Here is a 26,351-nt window from a genome sequence, read left to right as displayed (position 1 = left end):
GATATTTCTATCAGCCAAAGTGAGAAATCAGTTCCCTATCCTGGCGGCTTTTGGGCCAAAACTTGCAGAAGAAAGCAAAAAAGCTGGCAGGCCAAGGTCTTAGATTTGCTAGAAATTATATGCTTGGAGAATAATTCACAAAAAAATAAAACTTACAGACCAAAAGTGCTCCTGAAAATTGAGCTTTCTGAGGACCTTTAAGACTCAGTCCAACCCTTGGATTCTGGTACCAGAGATTTTCCCTATTGGAAGAATTTTAGAAGTGCTTAGCACCCCATCATTGTCCCAGTTCTAACAAAGCCCTTGCATCTAATGGCAAGTGTGTGGACTCTGGAGTCATACTGAATCTTGCACTTAATTAATCTCTCTGTGTCTCACTTTTCTCATCTGTAAAGTGGGAATGATAACAAGGCCAGCGTCTCAGGACTTGTGAGGATGAAATGAGTTAATATATGTAAAGAACTTAAAAGAGTGCCTGGTGTACCCTGTGTTATATAATTGTTAGCTGTTGTTATCGTTCATTTCTGTGATCCAGTTCTTGCCTTGACCCCAGGTCTCATAGTTGAGTCTCAGTCATCAGGAATTCATTGATTCCATAGGTATTTAAGGACTGACTACTGTCCTGTTGACCCTGCCCTTAATGTTGCCCTGCTCCCCAGTGAGATCCTATCTTTGCTGCTCTAACCCTTGCTTCTACCAGTCCTTCCAAACCCTGGAATTCTGTGTCTTAGACCTGCCAGACCTGCCCAATACCCAGTGTCCCTGGTCTCTCCTATACCAGGAGATCCTTGGTCTTCTGGCTCACCTCCACTAACAGTCTCTCTGTCTTGTCTTTAAACTCATCTGCCTGCTCTGGTTTTGATTCTGACAGCACCCTTGAAATTTGTTCAAGCAATGAATAAGTTATTCAGCCCTTATTCCCTCCAAGGGAGAACTAGTAAGCCAGACCTTATCAAGTCAAAGAACTCCTGCTACCTCTTACTGTAATAATTTAATCTCCAATAAGTTTTAAAAAAGAAAAAAGCACCACCACCACTAAGGAAATATCCCTCTAATCATAAACTATCCCTCTTCATCAAGAGAAAACAGACTTCTCCTGTTTAGAATTGCACAAACAGAATTCTTCCATTTCACCACAGCGCCAGAGAATAATAGTCCCCCAGCTGCCACCTTGGGCTGCAGGTTTCAGGAACTTGGAAAGGGGAATTTTCCATCCTGATTGTTGTCTTTGCAGTGTCCTCAGCTGCCAAGACTTGGTGGTGGGCATGGGTCTGAGCCAGCTTTTGTGTTTCTAAATAATAAATCTTAAGATGCTATCCTCATTCACTACAGGGCCCTGGATACTTGTCAGTCAACCAACTTTCCTGCTCATACCTACTATGTGCAGGCCTTTAAAACTGAAAACAAAGTCACTTCTTTATGTATTTTTAAAAAGCATTGGTGGGAAAGCTAGCACTCAAGACAGAGCTAACAAGTCTTATACTGGTGAAACGGAAGAGATTTGCCCAAGGTCACAGGTCCCAGCTAAGCTAAAGCCAGGATTTAATTACATCACACTGGGCTAAAATACAGATTCTTCAACAGGACTCCATTCACTGGGACCATACCAATCTCATCTCCTGCCCCTCTAAAATTTTTTCTTGGCTTCACATCCATCTTATGTTTCCAAATAGCACCCTGCTCAATGTGATCTCCGTACCTTCTTTGCTCAGACTGTTTTTGGGGGGTGCTTGTAGTACTCTGTTTGCCTATACCCCATTCATCTGGCTGAATACTGGCCACCCTTTTGTTCTCAGCATAAACCTTCATTGTCTAAAAAAGCCTTCTTCAATTCCCCAAACTAGATAAGCAGCTCTCCTCCTTTCTGCTCCCACCTTCAGTTATCCGGACATGACACTCCTGAGCTGCCCTGTAACTGCCTGTTTACATGTTCCATCCCCCTAATAGCTGAGACAGGGCAGGGCCCTTGTCTGGTTTGGCTCAGAATCACCAGGACCTTGCATAGGGTTTAGAGCATAACACAAACCAGTGAGTATTTGTTTAATTAAGGTGAATCAAACTGTCTATCAAGCTTCCTCCCTGATAGGTCAAATCCTAAAATCAAGATATGGACTTTGTATAGGTATGAGCTAATGGATCCATGCAGGCTGAGCTCCTGGTCCAGAGCACATGACCTCTGACCTTTAAAATGTGCTGAGTCACACCCACACCTCTAACAGACTCAGCTCATCTTTGTAATTTCCCTTTCACCATCCCTGTTACATGAGCATTAAACTTTTGATTTCTATACAGTGCAACTCAAGCCCCGGGTAGTCCACAATGAGCCTTGAGAGACAAGAATGGAAAGGTTAACACAGCTTCTATCTTCACATTTTCTTTTTTAAAAGTAAACTTTTGATCAAAACATACATACAAAAAAGTGGGTAAATCTAAAGTGTATAGGTCACAGGTTCCCATTTATTTGAACACATTTACGCTAACAGCACAAAAAAAAAAAAACAGAAAATTACTAGGATTCCTGAAGCATCTGTTTTGTCCCCTTCCAGTCACTACTCCATCAAGCAAGGGCAACCACCATCTTGACTTATAGATTAATATTTCTTGTTTTTAAACTTTTTATAATTAGAATTTTGCAGTGTGTAATCTTTTGTGTCTGACTTCTTTTGTTCAGCTTTATGTTAATAGTTGTAAGATTCATCCACATGGTGGTATGTAATTTTAGTTTGTTCTTTTTTGCAGCTGTATAATATTCCATTGTATGAGTATACTGCATTTTACTTATCCATCCTGTTATGGATGAGCATTTGGATAGTTTCAAGTTTGGGGCCATTATGCATATATAGTGCATGTCTTCTAGTAAATATATGTATTTCTGTTGGTTATATTCTAGGAGTGGAGTTATTGGGTCATAAGATATATAGCCTAGCTTTAGCAGATATTGTTAAGTAATTTTTCACAACTAGAGGGGTCTGATGAACCTGTATCTTTGCCAACATCCAATATTGTTGGCCTTTTTTTCATTTTAGCTATCTCGTGTATGTGTTGTTATCACTTTGCAATGTTAACTTGAATTCTTTGATTTTGATTACTATGTTATTATTGGTCATTTGGATAATCTGAAGTACCTATTCAGGCCTTTTGACCATTTTTTTTTTTCTATTGAGTTGTCTTCCTTTTTCTTATTGCTATGTAAGGATTTTATATATATATACACACACACACATAGATATACACACACACACATACATATATACACACACATACATATACACACACATACATACATACACACATATATGTCTGTGTATATATATAATAGATATGAGTCCTTGTACATGTAATACATTCTGTGGCTTGCTTTCTTTCTTTGCTAATCTTTTGATCAACGGCGGTTTTAATTTTAATGTAATCAAACTGATCTTTTTTTCTTCATAGTTAACAATTTTTGTGTCTCATTTAAGAAATCTTTGCCTGCTTCAAAGTCATGAAGACTTTGTTCATGTTCTCTTCTAAAAACTTTATTGTTTTTACTTTTCATGTCTAGATGTTGAATTGATCTGTAATTGAATTTGTGTATGGTATAAGGTGGGGGTCAAGATTCTTGTCTTTTTTCTCCCAAAGTCATTTACTGGAATGCCCATCCTTCCCTTACCACATTAGTGTCACCTTGTCATACATTAAGGGACTATATCTGTGAGTCTGTTTTTGAACTCTAGTCATTGATATGTTCATCTGTCTTTCAGATCTGGAAGTGTTATTTCTCCAGCTGTGTTCTTCTCCAAGATTATTTTGGCTGTTTTTGGTCTTTTGCTAAATTTTAGAATCATAAATGACCTCAATTTTCATTTTGTAAAAACCTGCTAGTATTTTTATTGCATTCATATTGAATGAGTGGGCAAATTAAGGGAGATATGACAACTTTGCTGTGGTGACTCTTCTAATCACCAAATATGTTAAAGTACTCTATTTAGCTTTACTCTAAGTACACTCAATAGTGTTTTATACCTCCCTATAAAAAAGAGATCTTACTTACTTCTCACTATATTTTAGATTTTATTATAAATAATAGGTTTTAAAACTTTTATTTTATATTTGTCACTGGTATAGAGACATTAAGTCAATTCTATGTATTGAGTTAGTAGCTGGAGACCTTGCTAAATGTACTTATTATTTCTATTTGTTTATAGATAGATTATTGTGAAATTTTTATATACACAATTGTATCTTCTACCAACAATTCCTTTCCAATTCTTATGCTTTCTTTTTGCCTTTCTTGCCTTATTGTACTCGCTAGAACCTCCAGTACAATGTTGGGTAGAAATGGTGAGAGTGGGCCTTCTTGTTTTGTTCCCAGTCTTGTAGAAAAAACTTTTGCTATATCATTATTAAGTGTTATTTTGTCATATCTTTTTTTTTGCTGTTGTTTATTTTTTATTAGGTAAAGACAGTTCCCTTCTAAGTTCCTTGAGATTTTTATTTATCAGGAATGCAATTGAATATAATCAGATATTTCTATCAGTTCAGTTCAGTCGCTCAGTCTTGTCTGACTCTTTGCGACCCCATGAACCACAGCACGCCAGGCCTCCCTGTCCAACACCAACACCCGGGGCCTACCCAAACTCATGTCCATTGAGTCGGTGATGCCATCCAACCATTTCATCCTCTGTTGTCCCCTTCTCTTCCTGCCCTCAACATTCCCAACAACAGGATCTTTTCAAATGAGTCAGCTCTTCACAACAGGTGGCCAAAGTATTGGAGTTTAAGCTTCAACATCAGACCTTCCAATGAACACCCAGGACTGGTCTCCATTAGGATGGACTGGTTGGATCTTCTTGCAGTCCAAGGGACTCTCAAGAGTCTTCTCCAACACTACAATTCAAAATCATCAATTCTTTGGCGCTCATCTTTCTTTATAGTCCAACACTCTCATCCATACATGACTATTGGAAAAACCATAGCCTTGACTAGACGGATCTTTGTTGGCAAAGTAATGTCTCTGCTTTTTAATATGCTTTCTAGGTTGGTCATAACTTTCCTTCTAAGGAGTAAGCGTCTTTTAATTTCATGGCTGCAATCACCATCTGCAGTGATTTTGGAACCCCCAAAAATAAAGTCAGCCACTGTTTCCCCATCTATTTCTCATGAAGTGATGGGACCAGATGCCATGATCTTCGTTTTCTGAATGTTGAGCTTTAAGCCAACTTTTTCGCTCTCCTCTTTTACTTTCATCAAGAGACTTTTTAGTTCTTATTCACTTTCTGCCATAAGGGTGGTGTCATCTGCATATCTGAAGGTTATTGATATTTCTCCCAGCAATCTTGATTCCAGCTTGGCTTCCTCCAGCCTGGCATTTCTCATGATGTACTCTGCATATAAGTTGAATAAGCAGGGTGACAATATACAGCCTTGATGTACTCCTTTTCCTATTTGGAACCGGTCTGTTGTTCCATGTCTAGTTCTAACTGTTGCTTCCTGACCTGCATACAGATTTCTCAGGAGGCAGGTCAGGTGGTCTGGTATTCCCATCTCTCTCAGAATTCTCCCCAGTTTATTGTGATCCACACAGTCAAAGGCTTTGGCATAGTCAATAAAGCAGAAATAGATGTTTTTCTGGAACTCTCTTGCTTTTTCAATGATCCAGCGGATGTTGGCAATTTGATCTTTGGTTCCTCTGCCTTTTCTAAAACCAGCTTGAACATCTGGAAGTTCATGGTTCACATATTGCTGAAGCCTGGCTTGGAGAATTTTGAGAATTACTTTACTAGCGTGTGAGATGAGTGCAATCATGTGGTAGTTTGAGCACTCTTTGGCATTGCCTTTCTTTGGGATTGGAATGAAAACTGACCTTTTCCAGTCCTGTGGCCACTGCTGAGTTTTCCAAATTTGCTAGCATATTGAGTGCAGCATTTTCACAGCATCATCTTTTAGGATTTGAAATAGCTCAACTGGAATTCATCACCTCCTTCCTAAGGCCCACTTAACTTCACATTCCAAGATGTTAGGCTCTAGGTGAGTGATCACACCATCATAATTAACTGGGTCATGAAGAACTTTTTTGTACAGTTCTTCTGTGTATTCTTGCCACCTCTTCTTAATATTTTCTGCTTTTGTCAGGTCCATACCATTTCTGTCCTTTATTGAGCCCATCTTTGCATGAAATATTCCCTTAGTATCTCTAATTTTCTTGAAGAGATCTCTAGTCTTTCCCATTCTATTGTTTTCCTCTATTTCTTTGCATTGATTGCTGAGAAATCGCTTTCTTATCTCTCCTTGCTATTTTTTGGAACTCTGAATTCAAATGGGTATATCTTTCCTTTTCTCCTTTGCTTTTCGCTTCTCTTCTTTTCACAGATATTTGTAAGGCCTCCTCAGACAGCCATTTTACTCCACATAAAATATTTCTATATCTATGTAAATATTCATAAATTTTTTTCTGTTAATGTGGTGAATTATTGAATGTTAAACTATACTGGTATTCATGGAATAAACCCTACATTGTGATATGGTATCCTTTTTCTAAATACTTGGATATAGAGTTTGTTAACATTTTTGTTTGAGGTATTGCATCTACGGTCATGAAAGAACTGGACTCTTATCCTCACTTTTACCTTCAGTTTGGAGATAGAATTTTTTTTTACCCATCCTTACTCCTCTATCTTCCTATATATAAACTGGGTCAATAGATTTTGCTTCTATTATTAACTTAACAAACATTCCCAAGAGCTTCCAAGCTCTCTGTCATTGTCAGAAGAAAAACTCTTCCCAAAGACAAAGCAATACAACCCAAATCCTGCTTAACCACTCATAGGTAATGTGTCCACTGACAAGTTAAAGATCCTCACCAAGCCTGCTTCCTCATCAATGAAATGGAACTGAAAAGCAAATTAGATGATACATGTGAAAGTACCTGGTACACGTGTATGCTCAGTAATTCCTATTTTTCACTACCTCTTCTCTCTGCTGCCTAAAAACTTTTCAAACCCAGAAGAACTTTGGGTTACTTGCTTACAGGGTTTATCTACAGTTGAGACTTAAATCTGAAAGATGTGCTAATTGATATAGAAGAACTCCATTTTTTGGTTATACTCTAAAAAACAAAGCAGTTATTTACTGCTCCAGCTGAGTTTTTACATACAAGCTCCTGCTGCTGCTGCTGCTGCTAAGTCGCTTCAGTTGTGTCCGACTCTGTGCAACCCCATAGATGGCAGCCCACCAGGCTCCCCCATCCCTGGGATTCTTCAGGCAAGAACACTGGAGTGGGTTGCCATTTCCTTCTCCAATGCATGAAAGTGAAAAGTGAAAGTGAAGTCGCTCAGTCGTGTCCAACTCTTAGTGACCCCATGGACTGCAGCCTACCAGGCTCCTCTTTCCATGGGATTTTCCAGGCAAGAGTACTAGAGTGGGTTGCCATTGCCTTCTCCGATACAAGCTCCTAGATTTTTTAAATTAGGTAAACATGACTAGAATTTATCATCCAAAGTGCTATAATTCCTTCTGCAGGGCTTCAGACTCAGGTGTAAATGGTGTACTAAACCTTTGGAAGTTGTCCAGGAATACAGCCTCTCTCCCATATATAACAATGTTTATGTAAAAAAGTCAGCTTGGAAGGCCACTTTTAAATAAACTTCTTCTTTCTTGGAATTTAACCCCAGTGCTATTTGTCAATGCACAATAAACCTTTAACTAGCCTTTAGAATAGCAATGGGGATGGGAGTTTGGGGGTGCCCTGAGGTTATGTTATTTACCTCTGAGATGAAAAATCAGGTGATTCAGTTCAGTTCAGTTCAGTCGCTCAGTCGTGTCCGACTCTTTGCGACCCCATGCATCGCAGCACGCCAGGCCTCCCTGTCCGTCACCAACTCCCGGAGTTCACTCAGACTCACGTCCATCAAGTCAGTGATGGCATCCAGCCATCTCATCCTCTGTTATCCCCTTCTCCTCCTGCCCCCAATCCCTCCCAGCATCAGAGTCTTTTCCAATGAGTCAACTCTTCGCATGAGGTGGCCAAAGTACTGGAGTTTCAGCTTTAGCATCATTCCTTCCAAAGAAATCCTGGGGTTGATCTCCTTCAGAATGGACTGGTTGGATCTCCTTGCAGTCCAAGGGACTCTCAAGAGTCTTGTCCAACACCACAGTTTGAAAGTATCACTTCTTTGGCTCTCAGCTTTCTTTATGATCCACCTCTCACATCCATACATGACTACTAAAAAACCATAGCATTGACTATATGGACCTTTGTTGGCAAAGTGATAACTCTGTTTTTTAATACACTGCCTAGGTTGGTCATTGCTTTTCTTCCAAGAAGCAAGTATCTTTTAATTTTGTGGGTCCAGTCACTATCCTCAGTGACTGTGGAGCCCAAGAAAATAAAATCTGTCACTAAATAAATCAAGAATCAGAAGTTCAGAAAAATGGGTGGGAAAGGCTGAGTTTAAAGAAGGCTAAAATTTATGAACTTCTAGAGCCGATAAACCCCAGTGCTGTCAGAGGCTCTGGATAGGCACCAGCTTATTTGTTCCCATGGTGACAGGCATGGGTGACACTAGAGTGACCTCTTAAATAACTCCAGACTTGGCTTGGGCTTTGGATGCCCGGTGGAGTAGAAAGGGCATAGCCTTGGTAGACCAGGTGATAGGCTTAGCTCTGCTGCTTACCAGCAGCTCAGTTCCCTCATCCATAACATGGAGGTGGTAATGGATCTCCCTAGTATGTGCACTGGGAGAACAGAATGATGGTAGCCAATGCTATGAAGTACATGAGGCAGGGAATGTGCTCAATAAATAGTAAAGGTTTTAATGATAATGATAATGGTAACAATGGCAACAATGATAATGACAAGGGAAACAACATCTGTAGCTTTGGGTGGAGGGGTGCTGAAAGATCACCTATAAAACTACTCTGCTTACAGAAATAAGAGGAACAGCCCTAGCTAGCTCTTGTCTAATCCCCAGACTTGAATGAATCTCCAGGCCCAGATACACAATCTTAGTTGAGAGAGCCATGTATCACCTTCCCCCAAAGTAGAGCCTGAGGCAAGGACTTCGGTGCAGATGGTTTAAAAAATGATGATGATGGAAGCAAGAGTGAAGGAGTTGAGGGATAATGATAGGGCAGGAGAAGGAAATCTACCTAGGAGTGCATTTTGAGGTCACTGGCATCAGTGCACCTCTGAAAAGTATACAGAATGCCTTCCAGAATTATCCACTTTGCAGAATTGTCCACAAGCTCCCATGACTCTGTAGGCGGAGTTTTGTCTCTAGGAGCAATAACTTCCCTTGGTCTTCCAGACACTTGATTGCTGCCCAAGCAGGCAATCAGTGCTTCAGAGAAGGTCAGTCAGTCAGTTCAGTCACTCAGTTGTGTCCAACTCTTGGTGACCCCATGAATCACAGCATGCCAGGCCTCCCTGTCCATCACCCACTCCCGGAGTTCATTCAAACTCATGTCCATTGAGCTGGTGATGCCATCCAGCCATCTCATCCTCTGTCATCCCCTTCTCCTCCTGCCCCTAATCCCTGTCAGCATCAGGGTCTTTTCCAATGAGTCAACTCTTCACATGAGGTAGACAAAGTATTGGAGTTTCAGCTTCAGCATCAGCCCTTCCAATGAACACCCAGGACTGATCTCCTTTAGGATGGACTGAAGGTATAAGGCAGTAAATGGAAAGAGGCACAGTACACTTGAGGTGGACATTCACTGAAAGCATGAGTGTGTACTCACATCTGCCGACCATTGTGGCTGAAGTCAGAGGTAGACGGAGAGTATGTGATATGGAGCATCAAATTTGATTACTGCAGGCCAAATCTTAGTTCAAGGACAGGTTCTGCCTGCCACATGTGATCCACAGCTGTGAGAGCTGCCAGGAAGGCCTGTCCTCTCATCTCCACTTCTGAGAGTGGCTATTTGCACAGTTGGTCCTTATACTTAGCAGACCTATCCAAGACCCTCAGACCTATTCAAGATTCTCTAGCTGTACTGTCTAATGTGATAGCCACTAGATACATGTAGCTATTTTAATGGATTAAAATTATATAACATTTCAAGCATTCAATATGCACTCTGGCAAGGGGCTACCATGTTGGACAGCAGACTATGGAACAATTCCATCTTCACCGAAAAATTCACTTAGAGCATCTGTAGAGTGAGCCTGCCTGGGTCCAAATCCTTTTTCTACCACTTACCCAGCTGGATAACTCTGAGCAAGTCATTTAATGCTTCTATGCTTTAACTTCCTAGTCTGTAAAATGGGCTTGACTCAAAGATTAAATAAATAACAATATCCAAAGCACATAGTAAAGTCTCACTAAATATTAACGATTATTACAATTTCCCTGTTCCTAAGGCGATTCCTACATGAGGCAGGCAGTTGCTCAAGATCCTTCACTCCCAATCCAGACCCCAAGTCTCTCGGGGCTCATCTCTGGCCTCTTAAATTGTCTTCACACTCAAGATGTCCCTGCCATGTGCCCCTAAGGCTCAGAACAGAGAGACTTCTTTGATCACTGCTTCTCTCTCAGCACCTTTTAAGTTTCCCATTCTGACTGCAAAAGGTGGAACCTGAACCCAGACTGCAAACTAATGTCAGGGACTTTACTGGCTGCTCCTGAGAACTTCTGTCTGTATATCTGACTCATTTTGTTGTCATTTTCCCACCGCTTGCTCCACCCACCTGTTGAGCTTCTACACCCTGCCAGTGCTGACTGCCACTTGAACAACAACTGAGCTGCCCACAGCCAGTTAGAAAATCCAGCTATCTTCCAGGACCTTGATGACTTCTGCTGCTGCTAAGCCGCTTTAGTCGTGTCCAACTCTGTGCGACCCCATAGACGGCAGCCCACCAGGCTCCCCGGCTCCTGGGATTCTCCAGGCAAGAACACTGGAGCGGGTTGCCGTTTCCTTCTCCAATGCGTGAAAGTGAAACGTGAAAGTGAAGTCGCTCAGTTGTGTCTGACTCTTAGTGACCCCATGGACTGCAGCCCACCAGGCTCCTCCATCCATGGGATTTTCCAGGCACGGGTACTGGAGTGGGATGCCATTGCCTTCTTCATGATGATCTCTAGGTATCATCAACTGATTGTGAAGTACCTAGGTGTAATTTTTTTGCTTAAATTGTGTTTTGAGTTTATTGAGCTGCTTGGATCTGTAGGTTGATATTTTTCATCAAATTTTTGAAATTTTCAGGCATTAAAAAAAAAATTTTATAACTCAATTTCTCTGTCATCTCCTTCTGAGACACCAGATGCCTTTATGTTAAACTAGTTGTTGTTCTAAAGATCGCTGAGACTCCAGTTTATTTTTTTCAAACTTTTTTTCTCTGTGCTTCGTTTTGAATTGTTTCTATTACCCTATTTTTTAGTCTACTATCTTTTCCTTTGCCATGTCATATATACAGCTGTATTTTTCAGTTCTAGAATTTCCACTGGGTTTTTAAAAATAGCTTCTCTTTCTCTGCTGAGGGTCTCCATTTGTCTACTTAAGTCTATCTTTTCTTAAAATTCTTGAACATATTGATAATAGATGTTTTAAAGTCCTCATATGATAATCTCAATGTATCTGTCATCTCAGGAACTTTTTTTATTTTTTTCATTGTTATAATCATATTTTCCCGCTCCTGAACAACCTTTGATTGTATGGTAGACATTGTAGGTGCTATGTTGTTGAGTGTCTGGATTTGTTGTCTTTCTTTAGAGAGATGGAATTTTGAGTTGACAGTTTTAGCGGTATACCTGCTTAATTCTCTTTCAAGGATTGTTTTCTAAGCTTTGTTAGGGTTAGTCTAGAGTAGTCCTTGCTCTGGCTATAATGTCATTTTACTCCTAATATGTGGCTTTTCTAGAGTCTCACTTGACATCCTAAATGGTTAGCAAAGTCTCTTTAATGTGGGTGATTGAAATTCCTACATCTCTAGCATTGTGTGATCTCTGGAATTTCCATTCAGCTCTTAGCTTGTCAGTAACTGTTCTCTCCTAGGCCTTTGGAGTCCCACCCTGCACATGTACAGCTCAGTGTTTGGTGACAGATTTCAGTGGACTTTTATGCATATTTCTGAACTTCTCTGTGCGGCTCCCTCCCTTACTGGTATTTTTACCAGTAAATCCTGTCTATCTCAGCAGCCTCAGATTCCTGTCAATTTAGCCAGATTGCCATTCTTCGTTGTGCTCTACTTTCCTGCATCACAAACTAGAAAATGTCTAGGTCACACCTGAGGCTCATCTCTTGTGTTTCGCTTTTCTCAGGGATCAGAGTCCTTTTCTGAAAACTGGTGCTTCATATATTTTGCCCATCAGGTTCCTCTGTCCTTGGGGATTCTCCAGGCAAGAATATGGAGTGGGTTGCCATGCCCTCCTCCAGAGGATCATCTTCCCAAACCAGGGATCAAACTCAGGTCTCCAGCATTGCAGGTGGATTCTTTACCATCTGAGCTACCAGGGAAGCCCAAGAATACTGGAGTGGGTAGCCTAGCCTTTCTCCAGGAGGTCTTCCTGACCCAGGAATTGAACCAGGGTCTTCTGTATCGCAGGCAGATTCTTTACCATGTGAGCTGTCAGGAAAGCCCATATTTTGTCCAGTTTTATAGTTACTTATGTCCAGAGGGCTAGTCCAGTGCCATTTACTACATCAGAGTCAGAAGCATAAGTTGCATGAGCATATATAGATTTGGGAGTTATCTATAGACAGGAATATCTTATTCTCTTCTTCACACCGCTTTCAGGATAAAATTAAAAACTTACTATGAAGACATTCATATCTCTTCAAGGTCTGCCTAGCTGATGGGCTTCATTACTGATAAGCCCTTTCTTACAAATACTCACAGAGACACACAGACAGAATGCCTTGACCGACTTTTGATTTTTCTTGTGTCTCTGGCTTCGCTTTGGAACATACTGATCCCTCTGCAAAAAATACCCTCCCTTTTACCCACTAATTGCCTTTCTTTACTCCTACTTATCCTTCAGAATGGAGCTCAATTGCCATCTCCTCCAGGAAGCCTTCTCTGGTACAGTGTGGGTTTAATGTCCCTTTATTTGTGCTTTCATAGCACTCTGATTTTGCCTTTATCAAAGCTATATTGCCCACATTTTATTGTCATTGCCTATTATGACCTGTCCTTTGTGCCCTCAACCTTACCCTCCACACTGAACATTTCAAAGATGGGATCAAATCTGATTCTTTTCAGAGTCACCATGGCCTAGCACACATTTTAGGAAACTTTTTGGACTGTAGCTTGCCAAGCTCCACTGTCCATGGAATTCTCCAGGCAAGAATACTGAGGTGGGTAGCCTTTCCCTTCTCCAGGGGATCTTCCTGACCCAGGGATGGAACCCAGATATCCCACATTGCCGGCAGATTCTCTACCATCTGAGTCACCAGAAATGCCCAATAAAGGACCAGATAATAACTATTTTAGGGTTTGCAGGCCAGATGGCCTCTGTTGTAAACTCTTGAATGAACTGTTGTATCATGAAAGCAGCCATAAACAATACATAAATAATACATGAAATATAAAACTTTATCAGGACAAAAATAGGCAGTGAGCTTCAGCTTACTGATTGCTGACTTAATACAAAGTATTTGCCTAGTAAATGTTCATTTGATTAGTTAATAGAATAGAATATTATCATTGGAGGTCTTAGGGGAAATACAAAAAAATGTAATCAATTGCCTACATGTTTTCCTGGAACAGAAAAATGACACTATCTTAAGAGCTTAAGGAAGGAAAAAAACACTAGCTAAGTAAGAAGGCAGAATGATAGAAAGTTGATGAATTTCTGTCCTTGCAGGGTTTTTTCCAGGAGGCTTTACTGATATGGAATCATAAAAACCAGAACAGCTTGATCAGAGTGAGTTCATGAAGCACCCAAGAGCAAGAAGAGCCAGAGGGCTAATACAGGCTATGTCCTAGGCAGCACCCAGCAGCAAATCTGGAGGAGCCACGTTCTATGGCCAAATCCAAAGGGTCAGAAACCAGGCAGATTCTGGAACTGAGCTCAGGGTGAGAAGAGCCAGGCCAAGAGGGAAGTGAGAGCCCAGACAAGGTTTATGAGCAGGGTTGGCAGGGCCACAGTGTTTTTCTATTGATCACTGGCCAGGTGGTACCTAGGTAAGTCTGGGTGTGTTGATGTTGGTCTTCTCAGGAAAGTTAAGTGACAGAGTCTTCTATTAAGAGTAGATGGGGAGAGGAGGCTAGGACTTAGAAAGTGGAGGAACTGTGCTGTGGCTACAATAACAAATTCTGTATGAGTCCAACCAGTTCCCAAAGATTTGCTAAGATATGATGGGTGAGACTGAGAGTGGATAACAGGAGATTGTAGCAAACTAGTCCTTAAGGTTGCAAAACATTCTCCAGTGAAGCTATGAATGAGTGTCAAGAAAATGAATGGTTGGCTTCTGCAGGATTGAGATTGGCAAGGAAATGCAGCCACTGGCAAACCAGTCTAGGAAATCTGGGCTGTCACTGAATCGCTACCATATGCAGAACACCTCGAAGAATCCATCTACTGTGCAACATGCCTCCTCCTACACCAGACAAAAGGCCAGACATGGTTCTTCTTTCATCAGCACTAGGCTTCTAGGCATCATTGTGAATCCCGTAATTTACCATCTAGTGCTGACAGCAGAAAAGATGTCAGAAGTGAGATGAGTGCACCTGTGTCCCCCTGGAGTGGCTTTTCAGACCGATGCACGCACCTGGCTAGCTAGCAATATCTCAGACTCACATGTCTAATCATCTCCTTCCAGCTTTCTGCTGCCTCTGTCACATCTATGCCCCATCCGAGCTACTGGGAGTAACCCTCTAGACCCAGCTGCTGGAGCCAGAGAGAGGCTGGCTAAACCAAGGAGCTGCAGCCTTCCTTGAGAGTCAAAGAGTTGCTGGTAGTGTCTGTTTTTCTGCCTTTACCGAGGCTGAAGCCCAAGTGTTAACTAGGAACCCTAGGCGTGGTCCCACTGAGTGTTCCTGTAAGAAAGTCATGAGCATTTACTTTATCCCCTTCTCCCCAGGCTTCCTTATACCTGCAGCCTCTCTCCTTCTCATCCCTTATTTCCTGGAGAATGGGGGCTAAACTTGTCTGTGTCCCAACTAACTGCGGTCTGCTTAGCACCTCATTCTTCCAGCCCTAGACAGCTGTGTCCCATTTAGATGACTCCCCACCATTTTCTTCAGACTCAGTTTCCTGCATCTAACATTCCTGTCCTCTCTTCCCACCAGTTCTAGTTCAGATGCTAATCAATCTCCAGATCTGATTTCCTTTGGTCCCATGGCTTCCAGAAGCTTTTCTGGCTTTGCCCCACCACATTCAGATTTAATTTGACTAGCTGGTATCTTTGGAGCCCATTTCTGTGTTAACTGTCTTTAATTCATGGACATCAGCCTCAGAAAGGCACTAGGGGGCTGGTCATGTCAATATCCCTACTTTACAGATGAGGAGACTTGAGTTGAGAGTGACTGACTAACTTATTCAGTCTAGAAAGTTTCAGATTGGAGACTGGAATACACACATGCTTGATCCAAAACCTGGAGCTTTTTACTTCACCAAACTGACTCCTGTAGACTGTCTAGTCCTCCCTGATTTTACTGGCTCACACATCTGGTCCCATGTTCCCGTTTCCTCTCCTAAACCAGGCCATACACAACTCAGCCAGGGATGGTGATGGATCTCCTGTTTGGTCTCTTCACACTTGGGGCCCTCTCTCCTCCCTATGGCTGGCATGTCCTTCCAAAGATGAGATGTAGTGGGTGGGGGAGAGGTGGGGTCTGGCACCAGATAGACTCAACTTTGAATCCCGGCATCTTCAATATCTGCTCTGGTGATCTGGGGTTAACTCATTTCACCTCTTTAAGTCTAAGTTTCCTCATGTGAAAAGTGGAAATTGAGATAGCACTTGTATCAAAAAAAAAGAGAGAGAGAGAGAAAGAACTTTCTTTTTTGATTAATTTAAAAGCATATGCTACATATAAGAATTTCCTAGGACTTCCCTGGTGGTCCAGTGGCTAAGACTCTGAGCTCCCAATGCAGGGGGCCTGGGTTCAATCCCTGGTGAGGAAGCTAGATTCCACATGCCGCAACTAAGACCCAGCGCAGTCAAATAAATATTTTTTTAAAAAAAGAATTTCCTAATGTCTGAATATGTCATAAATGTTCTTTTAAATAAATATTTGCTATGAAGGGAGTTGAATTTTCCCTGGTAGTTCAGCTGGTAAAGAATCCCTCCTGCAATGCAGGAGACCCCGGCTCGATTCCTAGGTTGGGAAGATCTGCTGCAGAAGGGATAGGCTACCCACTCCAGTATTCTTGGGCTTCCCTTGGACTCAGCTGGTAAAGAATCCACCTGCAATGTGGGAGACCTGGGTCCGATCCCTGGGTTGGGAAGATCCTCTGAAGAAGGGATACGCTACCGACTCCAATATTCTGGCCTGGAGAATTCCATGAACTGTATAGTTCATGGGGTCACAAAGAATCAGACACAATTGAGCGACTTTTCACTTTCACTTTCATGAAGGGAGTTCTTTGTTAAATTTAGTTAATTGTTTGAATTTCAGAAAGCATTTTTTCCCATTGACATAATGTTATAACAGATTATAAAGCAAGCTCACAATTATGTCTCTCTATTATATATTTGAGCTACTAAACAATTCTATTAGGTTTGAAAAAAAGACTTTTCTTTCTTATTTCATGTGACAATATCGGTCAAGTCCTTGGCACAGTTCCTGTCATGTAGTAATGACTCCATACGTGTAAACTATTGTTATGTCATTCTTGCCAGAAGAAAATTTCCATTATATTTCTCTCTCTTCTGATGCCAGTTACCACAATGGGCATGCATCACTCTCCACAACCTGGCCCTGCCTTTCTTTTTCATCTTGTCTCTTTGTCTTCTAACTCTCTATTCCACTAAATGGTCTCCATTTCCTGACTTCTCAGGAAAAGAGGATGTGTTTTAGGGCTGGTGAACTTGGATTTGAACCCCAACTTCGCCCTCTTGCTAGCTCCTCTGTGAGCTTAGGAAGGTTCCTTAACATCTCTTCATCTGTAGGATGACCATGAAGTTGTAATGAGGGTTGCACCTAGGAAAGCACTGTGCCTAACACCTGTGTGTTAGTCACTCAGTCATGTCCAACTCTGCAATTCCATGGACTATAGCCCGCCAGATTCCTCTATTCATGGAATTCTCTAGGCAAGAATACTGGAGTGGGTTGCCATTTCCTACTCCAGGAGATCTTCCTGACCCTAAAAATAGATCTTATCTATTTTTAATAGAATTCCTGCTCCTCCTGTCCTGCCATTTTTCCCACGGGAGTCTCCTTCCAAGGGGCAAGTGTCCTTGCTCCTCAGCCTTCTTGTGGATGCTCCTGTGCTTTCTGTCTATACAAATACAGAGACTTTGTTTTGTACAGTTTCTTTAAAGTTTTTATAGTTCTCTCCCAGGCCAGCCCTATTAATTTGCACAACTCTGAGAAGCAATCCAGTCTAGTAATTATTATCTCTATTTTTAAAAGGTGAACTGCGTCTCTGAGAGATGGAATAACTGATTCATGGTCACGAATGGAGGCCTGGAGCCTTGGTGTTCTGCACTGTGGCCCTCCCCCAAGCCATCCTGCCCATATGTGACTGCCACTCACCTGAATTCCTTATTATTTCTAACAGTGCAAATTGTCCCATGAGTGCCTGCCTTGTATCCCCAGGAAGGATATAGTCTGCCCCCTTAACCTAGCCTAGTGCCTTGCAAAATATCTATTATGTGGTTAATGTCATTCAAGGTCCTAAAATTTGAATAAATGTGGTATGTTGCAAGAGCATTTCAGAAAACTAACAACTGTTTTGACTAGAAGGCTGAACTGATAACCCTGACATTTTAGTCAAGAGTAAGACATCTCATTCTTGAGGTGCTTGTTTCTCTGTAAACGTGCGTTTAGACTTTGAATCCCTGAATTTGGAGTTAGCTGCTCCATCTCCTGTGTTCCATGGTCTTGTGTCTAGAACTCTGCCCATGCTTGATTGTAGGTAATCTGCTGATCCATCCATTTCCCCTCCCCCAGGCTGTGAGTCCCTCCAGGACAAGCACCACATCCAAGTCCTGTCAGTGCCCAGGGCCTGCCACAGTGCTTGGCACATAGTAAATGGAAGCTCAGTGAATAAATCAGAAAGAGCCATCTGGTACCCCCCCTCATGCCCCTGTGACTGTGCTTGTTCCTATCCTCTTACCTGAGTTCGCATTATGTGTTTATCTCTTATATTCAATCAAAGGCAGGTTCATATTTTACTCATTTTTGTAGCCTCCCAAACAACCAGGGAAGGAAGAAACCATCTTTATTGAGAGTCTGTTGTATGCCAGTGATTGCACATATATTATGTCATTATGGTAAAAATTGAATTTAATTCTTATAACAGGTCTATAAGGTAGGCCTTATCATCCCTGAATTACAAAAGAATGAGCTACGAATCAGGGAAATAAAGTAATTGGAATTTGGCCAAGTTTCCACAGGTAGTGTCAGTGCCAGAATTTGAATCCCTGTCTGCCAGCTCTGAGACCCAGGCCTTTCTTTTTTGTTGTTGTTTGGTGTTTATTTTTTAACAGCCCGCAGAATAGCTGAGCGCTTTAGCCCAGTAGGAGTTAGGAACTCTGCTGAACTGAGACTTGAATTTAATCACATTGAATCAAATCTGTGCAAGCCTGCTGCCCAGTGCTTCCAGCACATATACTGCCATCTTTGTATTTGATTTTTTTGGATGAAATGCTTCAGAGAATAAGTGCTAAGCATTCACAGTGCATCAGGCTCAGGGCTGGGCCCTTGGGCATACAGTGCTGAAGACAGACTTCCTCAGGGAGCCTACAATCTAGGGGGAAAACACACATGGAGTGGGGATTGTAAATATGATCTGTGCTGATAGAACAAACTGGTTGTGGGGAAAAGGAAAGGGGAGGGGTAAGATAGGGATTAAGATACACAAAATAAATAAGCAAGAAGTGTCTATTGTACAGCACAGAAAAATATAGCCATTATTTTTTAATAACTACGAAAATGTTGAATCACTGTGTTGTATACCTGAAGCTAATATAATATTGTAAATCAACTATACTTCCATTTTTTAAACTGTGATCTGTGCTAAGGGGAGACAGAAGACAAAGGTTTAAATCATTCTAGGGAGGTCTTGCCTGGAAAATCTTGTGGGTGAAGGAGCCTGGTAGGCTACAGTCCATGGGGTCACTAAGAGTCTGATACAACTGAGCGACTTCACTTTCACTTTTCACTTTCATGCATTGAAGAAGGAAATGGTAGCCCACTCCAGTGTTCTTGCCTGGAGAATCCCAGGGATGGAGGAGCCTGGAGGGCTGCCGTCTCTGGGGTCACACAGAGTCGAACACGACTAAAGCAACTTAGCAGCAGCAGCAGCAGGGAGGTCTTGGGAGGCTTCTGGGTAAATCAGGAAAGAGGAATGAGTGGCCGAGACAGGAGAAAAGCACAGAGGGAGCAGCATGTGCTAAGCCACTGAGGTATGAAATTACAGGTAGAATGGGTCTGGAATAAGGGGATATTTTGGTGAAACAGAACAAGAGGATAAGTGAGATACTGGAACTGGTCTCCCTGTGTTCGTACCATGAACCAAACATCATGACTAATTCTAACCCTTGCCCTTACACAAGCAATGCTCTTAGCCTAGATGATAACCAGAGCATGCTTCCCAATCAGGAAGTAAATCAGAGAAATGGCTGGCAACACCTCCATCTGTCTTCTCTAGGGATGTGATGGACAAACTCAGTGTTTGCATTTCCCTGATGTATGGGAAACAATGAGCCAGCAGCTGGGAAGACCCCCATGGTGATGTTGTCTGCCTGGATCATGTTATCTCTCAGCAGACCAGGCAGGTAGCTTTGGGCCCACGCTCTTGATGTGCCCCTGGATCAGAGGGCCCTGGAGTAGCAGGTGGGAGATGTGAACAAGATCTGGACCTGTTCAGAATCACTTTCTTAAGTAGTGGGGGGGAGGTAGAGTGGAAAGGTCTGCCCACCCTGAGCCAGAGGGCTGGAAGCAGCAAACATCAGTTGGATCCAACAAGTTCAAGTTTCCCTCTTTGCTGTGCCCAAAAATATTCCTTAACTGGAGATTTAAAAAACCCAGCCGAAGAATAGCAGACAACTGATTCAACATTATAACGAATTGTATGTAACAGTAATCAGTATGCGTGTGTGCGTGCATGCATGCCAAGTCACTTCAGTCGTGTCCGACTCTTTGTGACCCCATGGACTGTAGCCTGCCAGGCTCCTCTGTCCATGGAATTTGCCAGGCAAGAAGAACACTGGAGTGGGTTGCCATTTCATCCTCCAGGGGATCTTCCGGACCCACGGATTTCACCTGGGTCTCTGATGTCTCCTGCATTGGCAGAAGGGTTCTTTACCACTAGTGCCACCCGGGAAGCCCAGTAATCAATATATATGTATTTATATTCATCATGTGCAAAACAAACCTGGCGTGGTGTTGGTGTTGACTTTTCTCTCCTCTCTTTCCTCCCCCTTGAGACTTTGAAAAATCCTCAGGCCAAGTTCTGCCTTGGTCCTGCCCAGACATTATTCTGTTCTCCCTCTGTGTCATAATCTGCAGGATAATGACTGCAGTCATTATCCTGGGTGATCCTCAGCAAACCACTATGGACTAGTCATGTTCTTGTATCCAAACCACCTCGCCCATCATTTCACATGGCTAGCCTGCCTGCCCCTCACCTTGGAAGGTACATAAAAGCCAGCAAAACCCAGCAGTGCTTATTCCCAGGAATGATTAAGCCTAATTTCCTACTCACTCCCTTTGCCTTTTGCTCGGTGCCCACCTCCCCAGCTCCATACTCCAATATTGCCCACACTGATGCATTCTTCACACTGCTATCTGGATGATTTATCTAAAATTCAAATATGATCCTGTCATTCCTCTGCTCAGAACACTTCAATGGTTTCAGACCCTTTAAAATGACATCTGAACTCCTGAAGCATTTAGAACAAGGTTCTCCATGGGCAGGCTCCTTCCCACTACCCTGGCCTCATTTCCCAACTCTCCCCTTGGCACTCTGTGACACAGCAATGCTAAATCACTTATGGCTCCCCAAACACACAATGTGACTTAATGTTTCTGAGTCTGCCAGAAATAGTTGTTCCTCTCTGTTCTGTCTTACAAATCTGCTCAGCATTTAAACCTTCTCTCAACTTTCTTCCTCTCTGAGATTCTTGCAGACAGGAGTCATCATTCTGGGCCAGCTCTGTGTCTTATATAGACATCTACCCATTGCCCTGTCTGCATATGCCCAAGACTTACTTGCTTACAGGGACTATCTTACTCATCCCAGAATAGCACAGGACCGAACACAGAGCAGGTGCTTAGCCAACACAGGTTGGATCATTGTCCAATTACACCTCCTCATCCTTGAAGAGACTTGTGTTTTAGCCACAGCCACACTGATACCTGCATCTAATTGGCTTTTCCAGGTCGGGCCAATCACTGGTCTGCAATCATCGGCGGATCCCACTCCAAGAATTACGTGCTATGGGAGTATGGAGGGTATGCGAGCGAAGGCGTCAAACAGGTTGCAGAATTGGGCTCTCCAGTGAAAATGGAGGAGGAAATTCGACAACAGGTAAGAAAAATAATCCCAGAATGACTAAAACCCAGACATGCCATCAGGCATCCTTTAGCTTTCTTTCCCAGGGGCTCAAAACTTATAGGACAATGTGCTTGAAAACTGGTACTGTAGGAAGTGAAATCTATTTGCTGAGTTTCAGAGTGCTTATGTTCAGTTGAAGACAGAGGCACAAAAGTTCGTCTTGTTGTCTTGCATCTTCCCTGACTGCATTTGTGGTTTCTTGAGCTTGTTCTAAAAGCTGTTGCTGTGGCTGCATTGTTGGAATATCACGTCTTTGTTCTCCTGAGGGTCAATGTGGTGGGTTACTTTGATTCTTGAGAGGGTCGGGGGAGTGACATTCACATGAAGCTAAAATTACCATTTCCAAAAAGAAACATTTGTTTATTGACAGATGGTCTTTGCCCCTATGTCTTGAGGTGTTTGATAGTCAGTAATTAATCAAAATCATTATAAGCTGAAACATCTTTAATGTATTGATACAGTGTACCATCTCATGCGGGCCCAGGAGTCAGGTATTATCTAGGAGCCCTTTCACACCAATGAGGGATAAGGGAGAAATAGTCTATCATTCTTTTCTATTTGTTGGGAAGTACCATCATCCATCATCAAAAGCACTAGAAAGAGGTTGACGAGGGATCTTGAAAGAAGAGCTGTGGTTTGTTGAAGGCCATTCACAGGCTGCACTGTGGGGAGGAGACAGTCCAGCTTTGGCCATCACTACCCACAAAAGCCCTTTGGGCCTCAGACAGCTGAGTAGCGAACCACATCTCACTGCTCATAAGTGTACAGGGGGAAGGAAGGAAAGAGCCAAGCATGCTGGGAATGTGGTCGTTCCCAGCGCAGGCCACTGTGAGGCTGCTGCCCTGCTTGGGCTCGCCCCACGTCTCCTGAGACGGTGCAGGGGGCCCTGTGTCTCACGGTGTGTGTGTGCGCAGCAGGGCACGCAGAGCGAGGCTGCCAGTCCTTCCCCCTGATGTCTACCATCTGGACTCCAAGCTCCCACAGACCCTAAACTGAATGCAGCAAAGGCCACCTGATTCCTGCTATAATCCCCTGAGGAATTCTTTTGGCCCAGCATCCAAAAACACCCAGGAATTAGCTTATGTTTCTCATTAATTTGATTTAAAGCCTTTCTCCATTTTCAGAAAAAAATTGTTTAAGCCAGCATTTCAAGATAGTATGCTATTCGTCACAGGTTTATCTTACCAATGACTTAGTGTTTCTCTGACTCTGGCCGCCATGCCTTGTCACTGGTATTGCTCATTTAGGCTACAGCACAGCCACGTTCATCTGCAAAGTCATGAAGGGCTTCATACTGGTCCTCATCTGTCCAGGCTGTCATGGAGGGGAAATAGCTTGTCTGGGCTCCTGATTCTCAAGCATGGAATTGTGATATATGGCCTTCCAAGGTCTGTTGTGTCATATGTTGAGAAACCATTTGTTATAAATAGTAGCTGAAACTAAAGTTTGCATATTAATTAGATCAAGATCAAGGGCATCTTCATAATAATGCCCATGTCACTTGTTGGCTATCTTGAGGGATTTCTGGATAGAAGGGAAGCAGGCAGGTTTTCTGAGAAACTGAGGCCACCCTGTGCTGGAGAACACGATCAGTCATGTGTCATAGCAGTAAGAAGGCTGACAGCTGATGAATGGACCTGCTGCCTCCTGTCTCCTCTTAGGAAAATGTTCTTTGCTTGGTGTGCCCTGACCAGCACACCTGGGATTAGCTTTTGTACATGTAGACAATGTCTGGTTCTCCTAGCTGGCCAGTGTTCCTGACATTGAGTCATAATAATATTTAATTATGGGTACAGCACATGAAAGTTAAAAATCCCACTGAGCACGTCCTAAGGGCTGTCAGGTTCCCTGGATGCTAACCATGGACTTTTAGCTCTCACCTCTAGTTGGAGAAGACAATATTAATTCCCCAGTTTTTCTGATAAGGATAATGGAGGCACAGTCAATAGTTAGAGAATTCCAGAACTTGAACCCAAGTCCACCTGGCTCCAAAGCCTGTATTAGTACCAAATAAATCATTTGCAGGGCCTAGTGAAAATGGGAGGTCCTTTGTTCAAAACTTAAGAATTTCAAGATGGTGGCACTTGAATTTCACAGCACAGGGCCCTCACAATCTGTACAGGTCACACACTCATGAGACTGGCCCTCTCTACCCACCTTCCTCGCGCCACAGAGAAACTGCCCTCTCCAGCCTCTGAAATAAGCCTGTTTCCATAGCTCTGCTCAGCAGTGCATCCAGCAGCCCAGCTCCTAGAAAAGTCAGACAGATAAAGTGATTTCAGGGTCCCTTCGCTTTCAAGCAACTCATGGTTCTAAATATTGTTCCCTGAAAGCACACAATTTATTTTTCTGTAAGCCAGGTAAGAAACAACATAAAAAAGGAACAAGAATATGAATCCTCCTAGAATATGAAAGTGTCCCCTGAATAACCAGGAACTTGTTTGAACACATCTACAAACTAACACAGTGTTCTCAGCCTTTAATACCGTATATCCTACCAACTGCTATATCAAAGAACCTGAGTCCAACCAGGATGAAAATCAAAAGGTCTCTTTTCCCAAGAAAGATATTTATATGCTTCCTAGCATTCTCTTATTATAGACTTATCACTCGCTGCAAGTTTCAAGGGCATTAAAAATCACAGCAGATATTGTTGGAGGTAAATCTTATGGTAATGGCTTTCAAACACAAATGAACAAAAATAATAATCCCATTAATACTGGGAAACTGTAATAATATTATTGAACATAAATTTTAATGTCCCTATAGCTACAAAACACCAAGAAAATTAATGAAAAATTACAGCAGCGTTTTTGGCATTCATGACACTTATGGCCAGAGATAGTGGGGGAAGGACACAAGGCACACTTCTTAGCAGGAGACAGAGGCAAGTGGGTCCTGGTGGGGACAGTGGATCAGGAATACCGAGAGAAGCCTGGCCTGGCAGGTCACAGATGAGTAACCTCAAGACAGGTGGAGGCAGTAGGGAATGGTCACACCTGCAGGCAGACCCAGGACCTGAAAGTAAACTGATGAATATTCATCATTATGAAAATGTACACTAAGACCATTTTTATTTCATCAAGTATACATCTATGGCATGTGTACAAAGTGTATGGGCCCAAAGATGGTTCTCCCTTCACCATGTTATTCATGCTAGAAACTTGGGCATCACCCTTGATTCTGCCCCCATCCCAATTTCTTCTGCCTTCTCTCCTAAATTCCTCCACGTCACTTCCTCAGTACCACAGCTCCATTTAAATCATCTCATCTCTTGCCTGAATTGTTGCTCTAGCCATCTGATCTCCCTGCCTCCAGCCCTCTTCCTGTTATTCATACTGCCTCACAGTCATTTTATAAAATATCCATTGGATTATGCCACTCTCCCAATTAGAATGTTTAATGGCTCCTAATTGACCCCAGAAAGAAGTCCAAACTCTTTATCATAGCTTGAAAACCCTCCATGAATCTGGCCTTGTTTACCTCCCCCATCTTATTAGTTGCTGCAGCTCTAAGCTGAACCAGTGCAAAACCTCTTTCATACTCTCCAAAAGCCATACCTCTCTTGCATCTGGGCCTTCTGTCAGTTTAGGCCTTCTGTCTAGCCATCTTCCAGCTCCCTTTCAACTGGTGAACTCGTGTTTATACTTCAGAACTCAGCTTAAATGTTGCTCTTCCTGGAAGCCTTCCCAAATTCTATGCAAAATTTATCCCCTGGCCTAGTGCTCCCACAACACCGGATACCTCCCCCATCATTACCATCATCACATTTACTGCAAGTTCTTGTTTGATATCTCTCCTTCACTAAACTGCAAAGTTCAGAAATCCATGTTCTCCATCTCTGTATCCTCTGAGTGGGTATAGTGTTAATTGTTTCATAATTGTTTAGTGCATAGATTAGTTCATTTGATAATTTTACTGAACACCTACTAAATAAGTGCCAGGCATTGGAAATCCAGCAGTGACGAGATCATTACCTGCCTTCAGGGAGTCTACATTCAAATGGAGGAAACAAGGAGGGTGGGGGGGAATGGTTAAAAAATTATAAATTAAGGTAAGAAAAGAAACCAACAATGAGTGGCATAAAAAAAAAATTAGTAGGAAGGGACCTTGCTAGTAAGATGGTCAGGGAAGGTCTCTGTGAGTGGTGCCCATTAAGCTGAGACCCAAAAGAAAAGCATCGGGAAAACATCACTCTAGATGGTGACCACAGCACCTGCAAAGACTCAGAAGCAGAAGAGAGTTTATTATCCTGGAAGAACTGAGAGAAGACTTGTGTGGCAAGAGAAGAATGAGTGAGGGGGAGTGTGGCTCCAAGTGCATGAAGGACACGTTGTCTCTCCACGCTGGAGAGATTCAAAGATTGGGAGGGAGAGGTGGATATATAAATTACTATTTCCTTATAATGTACTTAGATTCTTTAGGGGAATCTCCGCAATAGCTGAGGAAATGCAGACATTAGACTGTGGCAGCTGTTGAACGTGCCATTCTCTGGGTCCACTTTCCCTGCAGACATGTTAGACACGTGTGTTTCCCGGCCCCTCCCTCTGGGCAGGCTGGGTCTGGCACCCCTTCCTGGAGCAACTGCAGCTCCCTGTGTGGTCCTTCTCCTAGACAGGATGGTCCCTGCTTCATTCCTTCTCCATCTCCCAAGCATGTTCTGTGTCCCTGGAAGATGGGCACTTGTTGATTTCCCTCTCTGCT

The 26,351-nt window shown here is 42.6% G+C and overlaps 1 protein-coding gene across 1 annotated transcript in view; it reads left to right on the top strand.

Annotated features, from left to right (window-relative positions):
• SPON1 (spondin 1) overlaps positions 1–26,351 on the top strand; it is a 314,010-nt gene that overhangs the window by 158,274 nt on the left and 129,385 nt on the right. Inside the window, exon 6 of the mRNA XM_040258315.1 lies at positions 21,472–21,620. Within this exon, the coding sequence (XP_040114249.1) occupies positions 21,472–21,620 (149 nt within the window). The remainder of the gene's footprint in view (positions 1–21,471; positions 21,621–26,351) is intronic.

This window comes from Oryx dammah, unplaced genomic scaffold (genome assembly GCF_014754425.2).
Source record: "Oryx dammah isolate SB20612 unplaced genomic scaffold, SCBI_Odam_1.1 HiC_scaffold_17, whole genome shotgun sequence".
NCBI classification, from domain to species: domain Eukaryota; kingdom Metazoa; phylum Chordata; class Mammalia; order Artiodactyla; family Bovidae; genus Oryx; species Oryx dammah.
The sequence above is the reverse complement of the archived record's forward strand: the minus strand, read 5'-3'. Positions and strand labels throughout refer to the sequence as shown.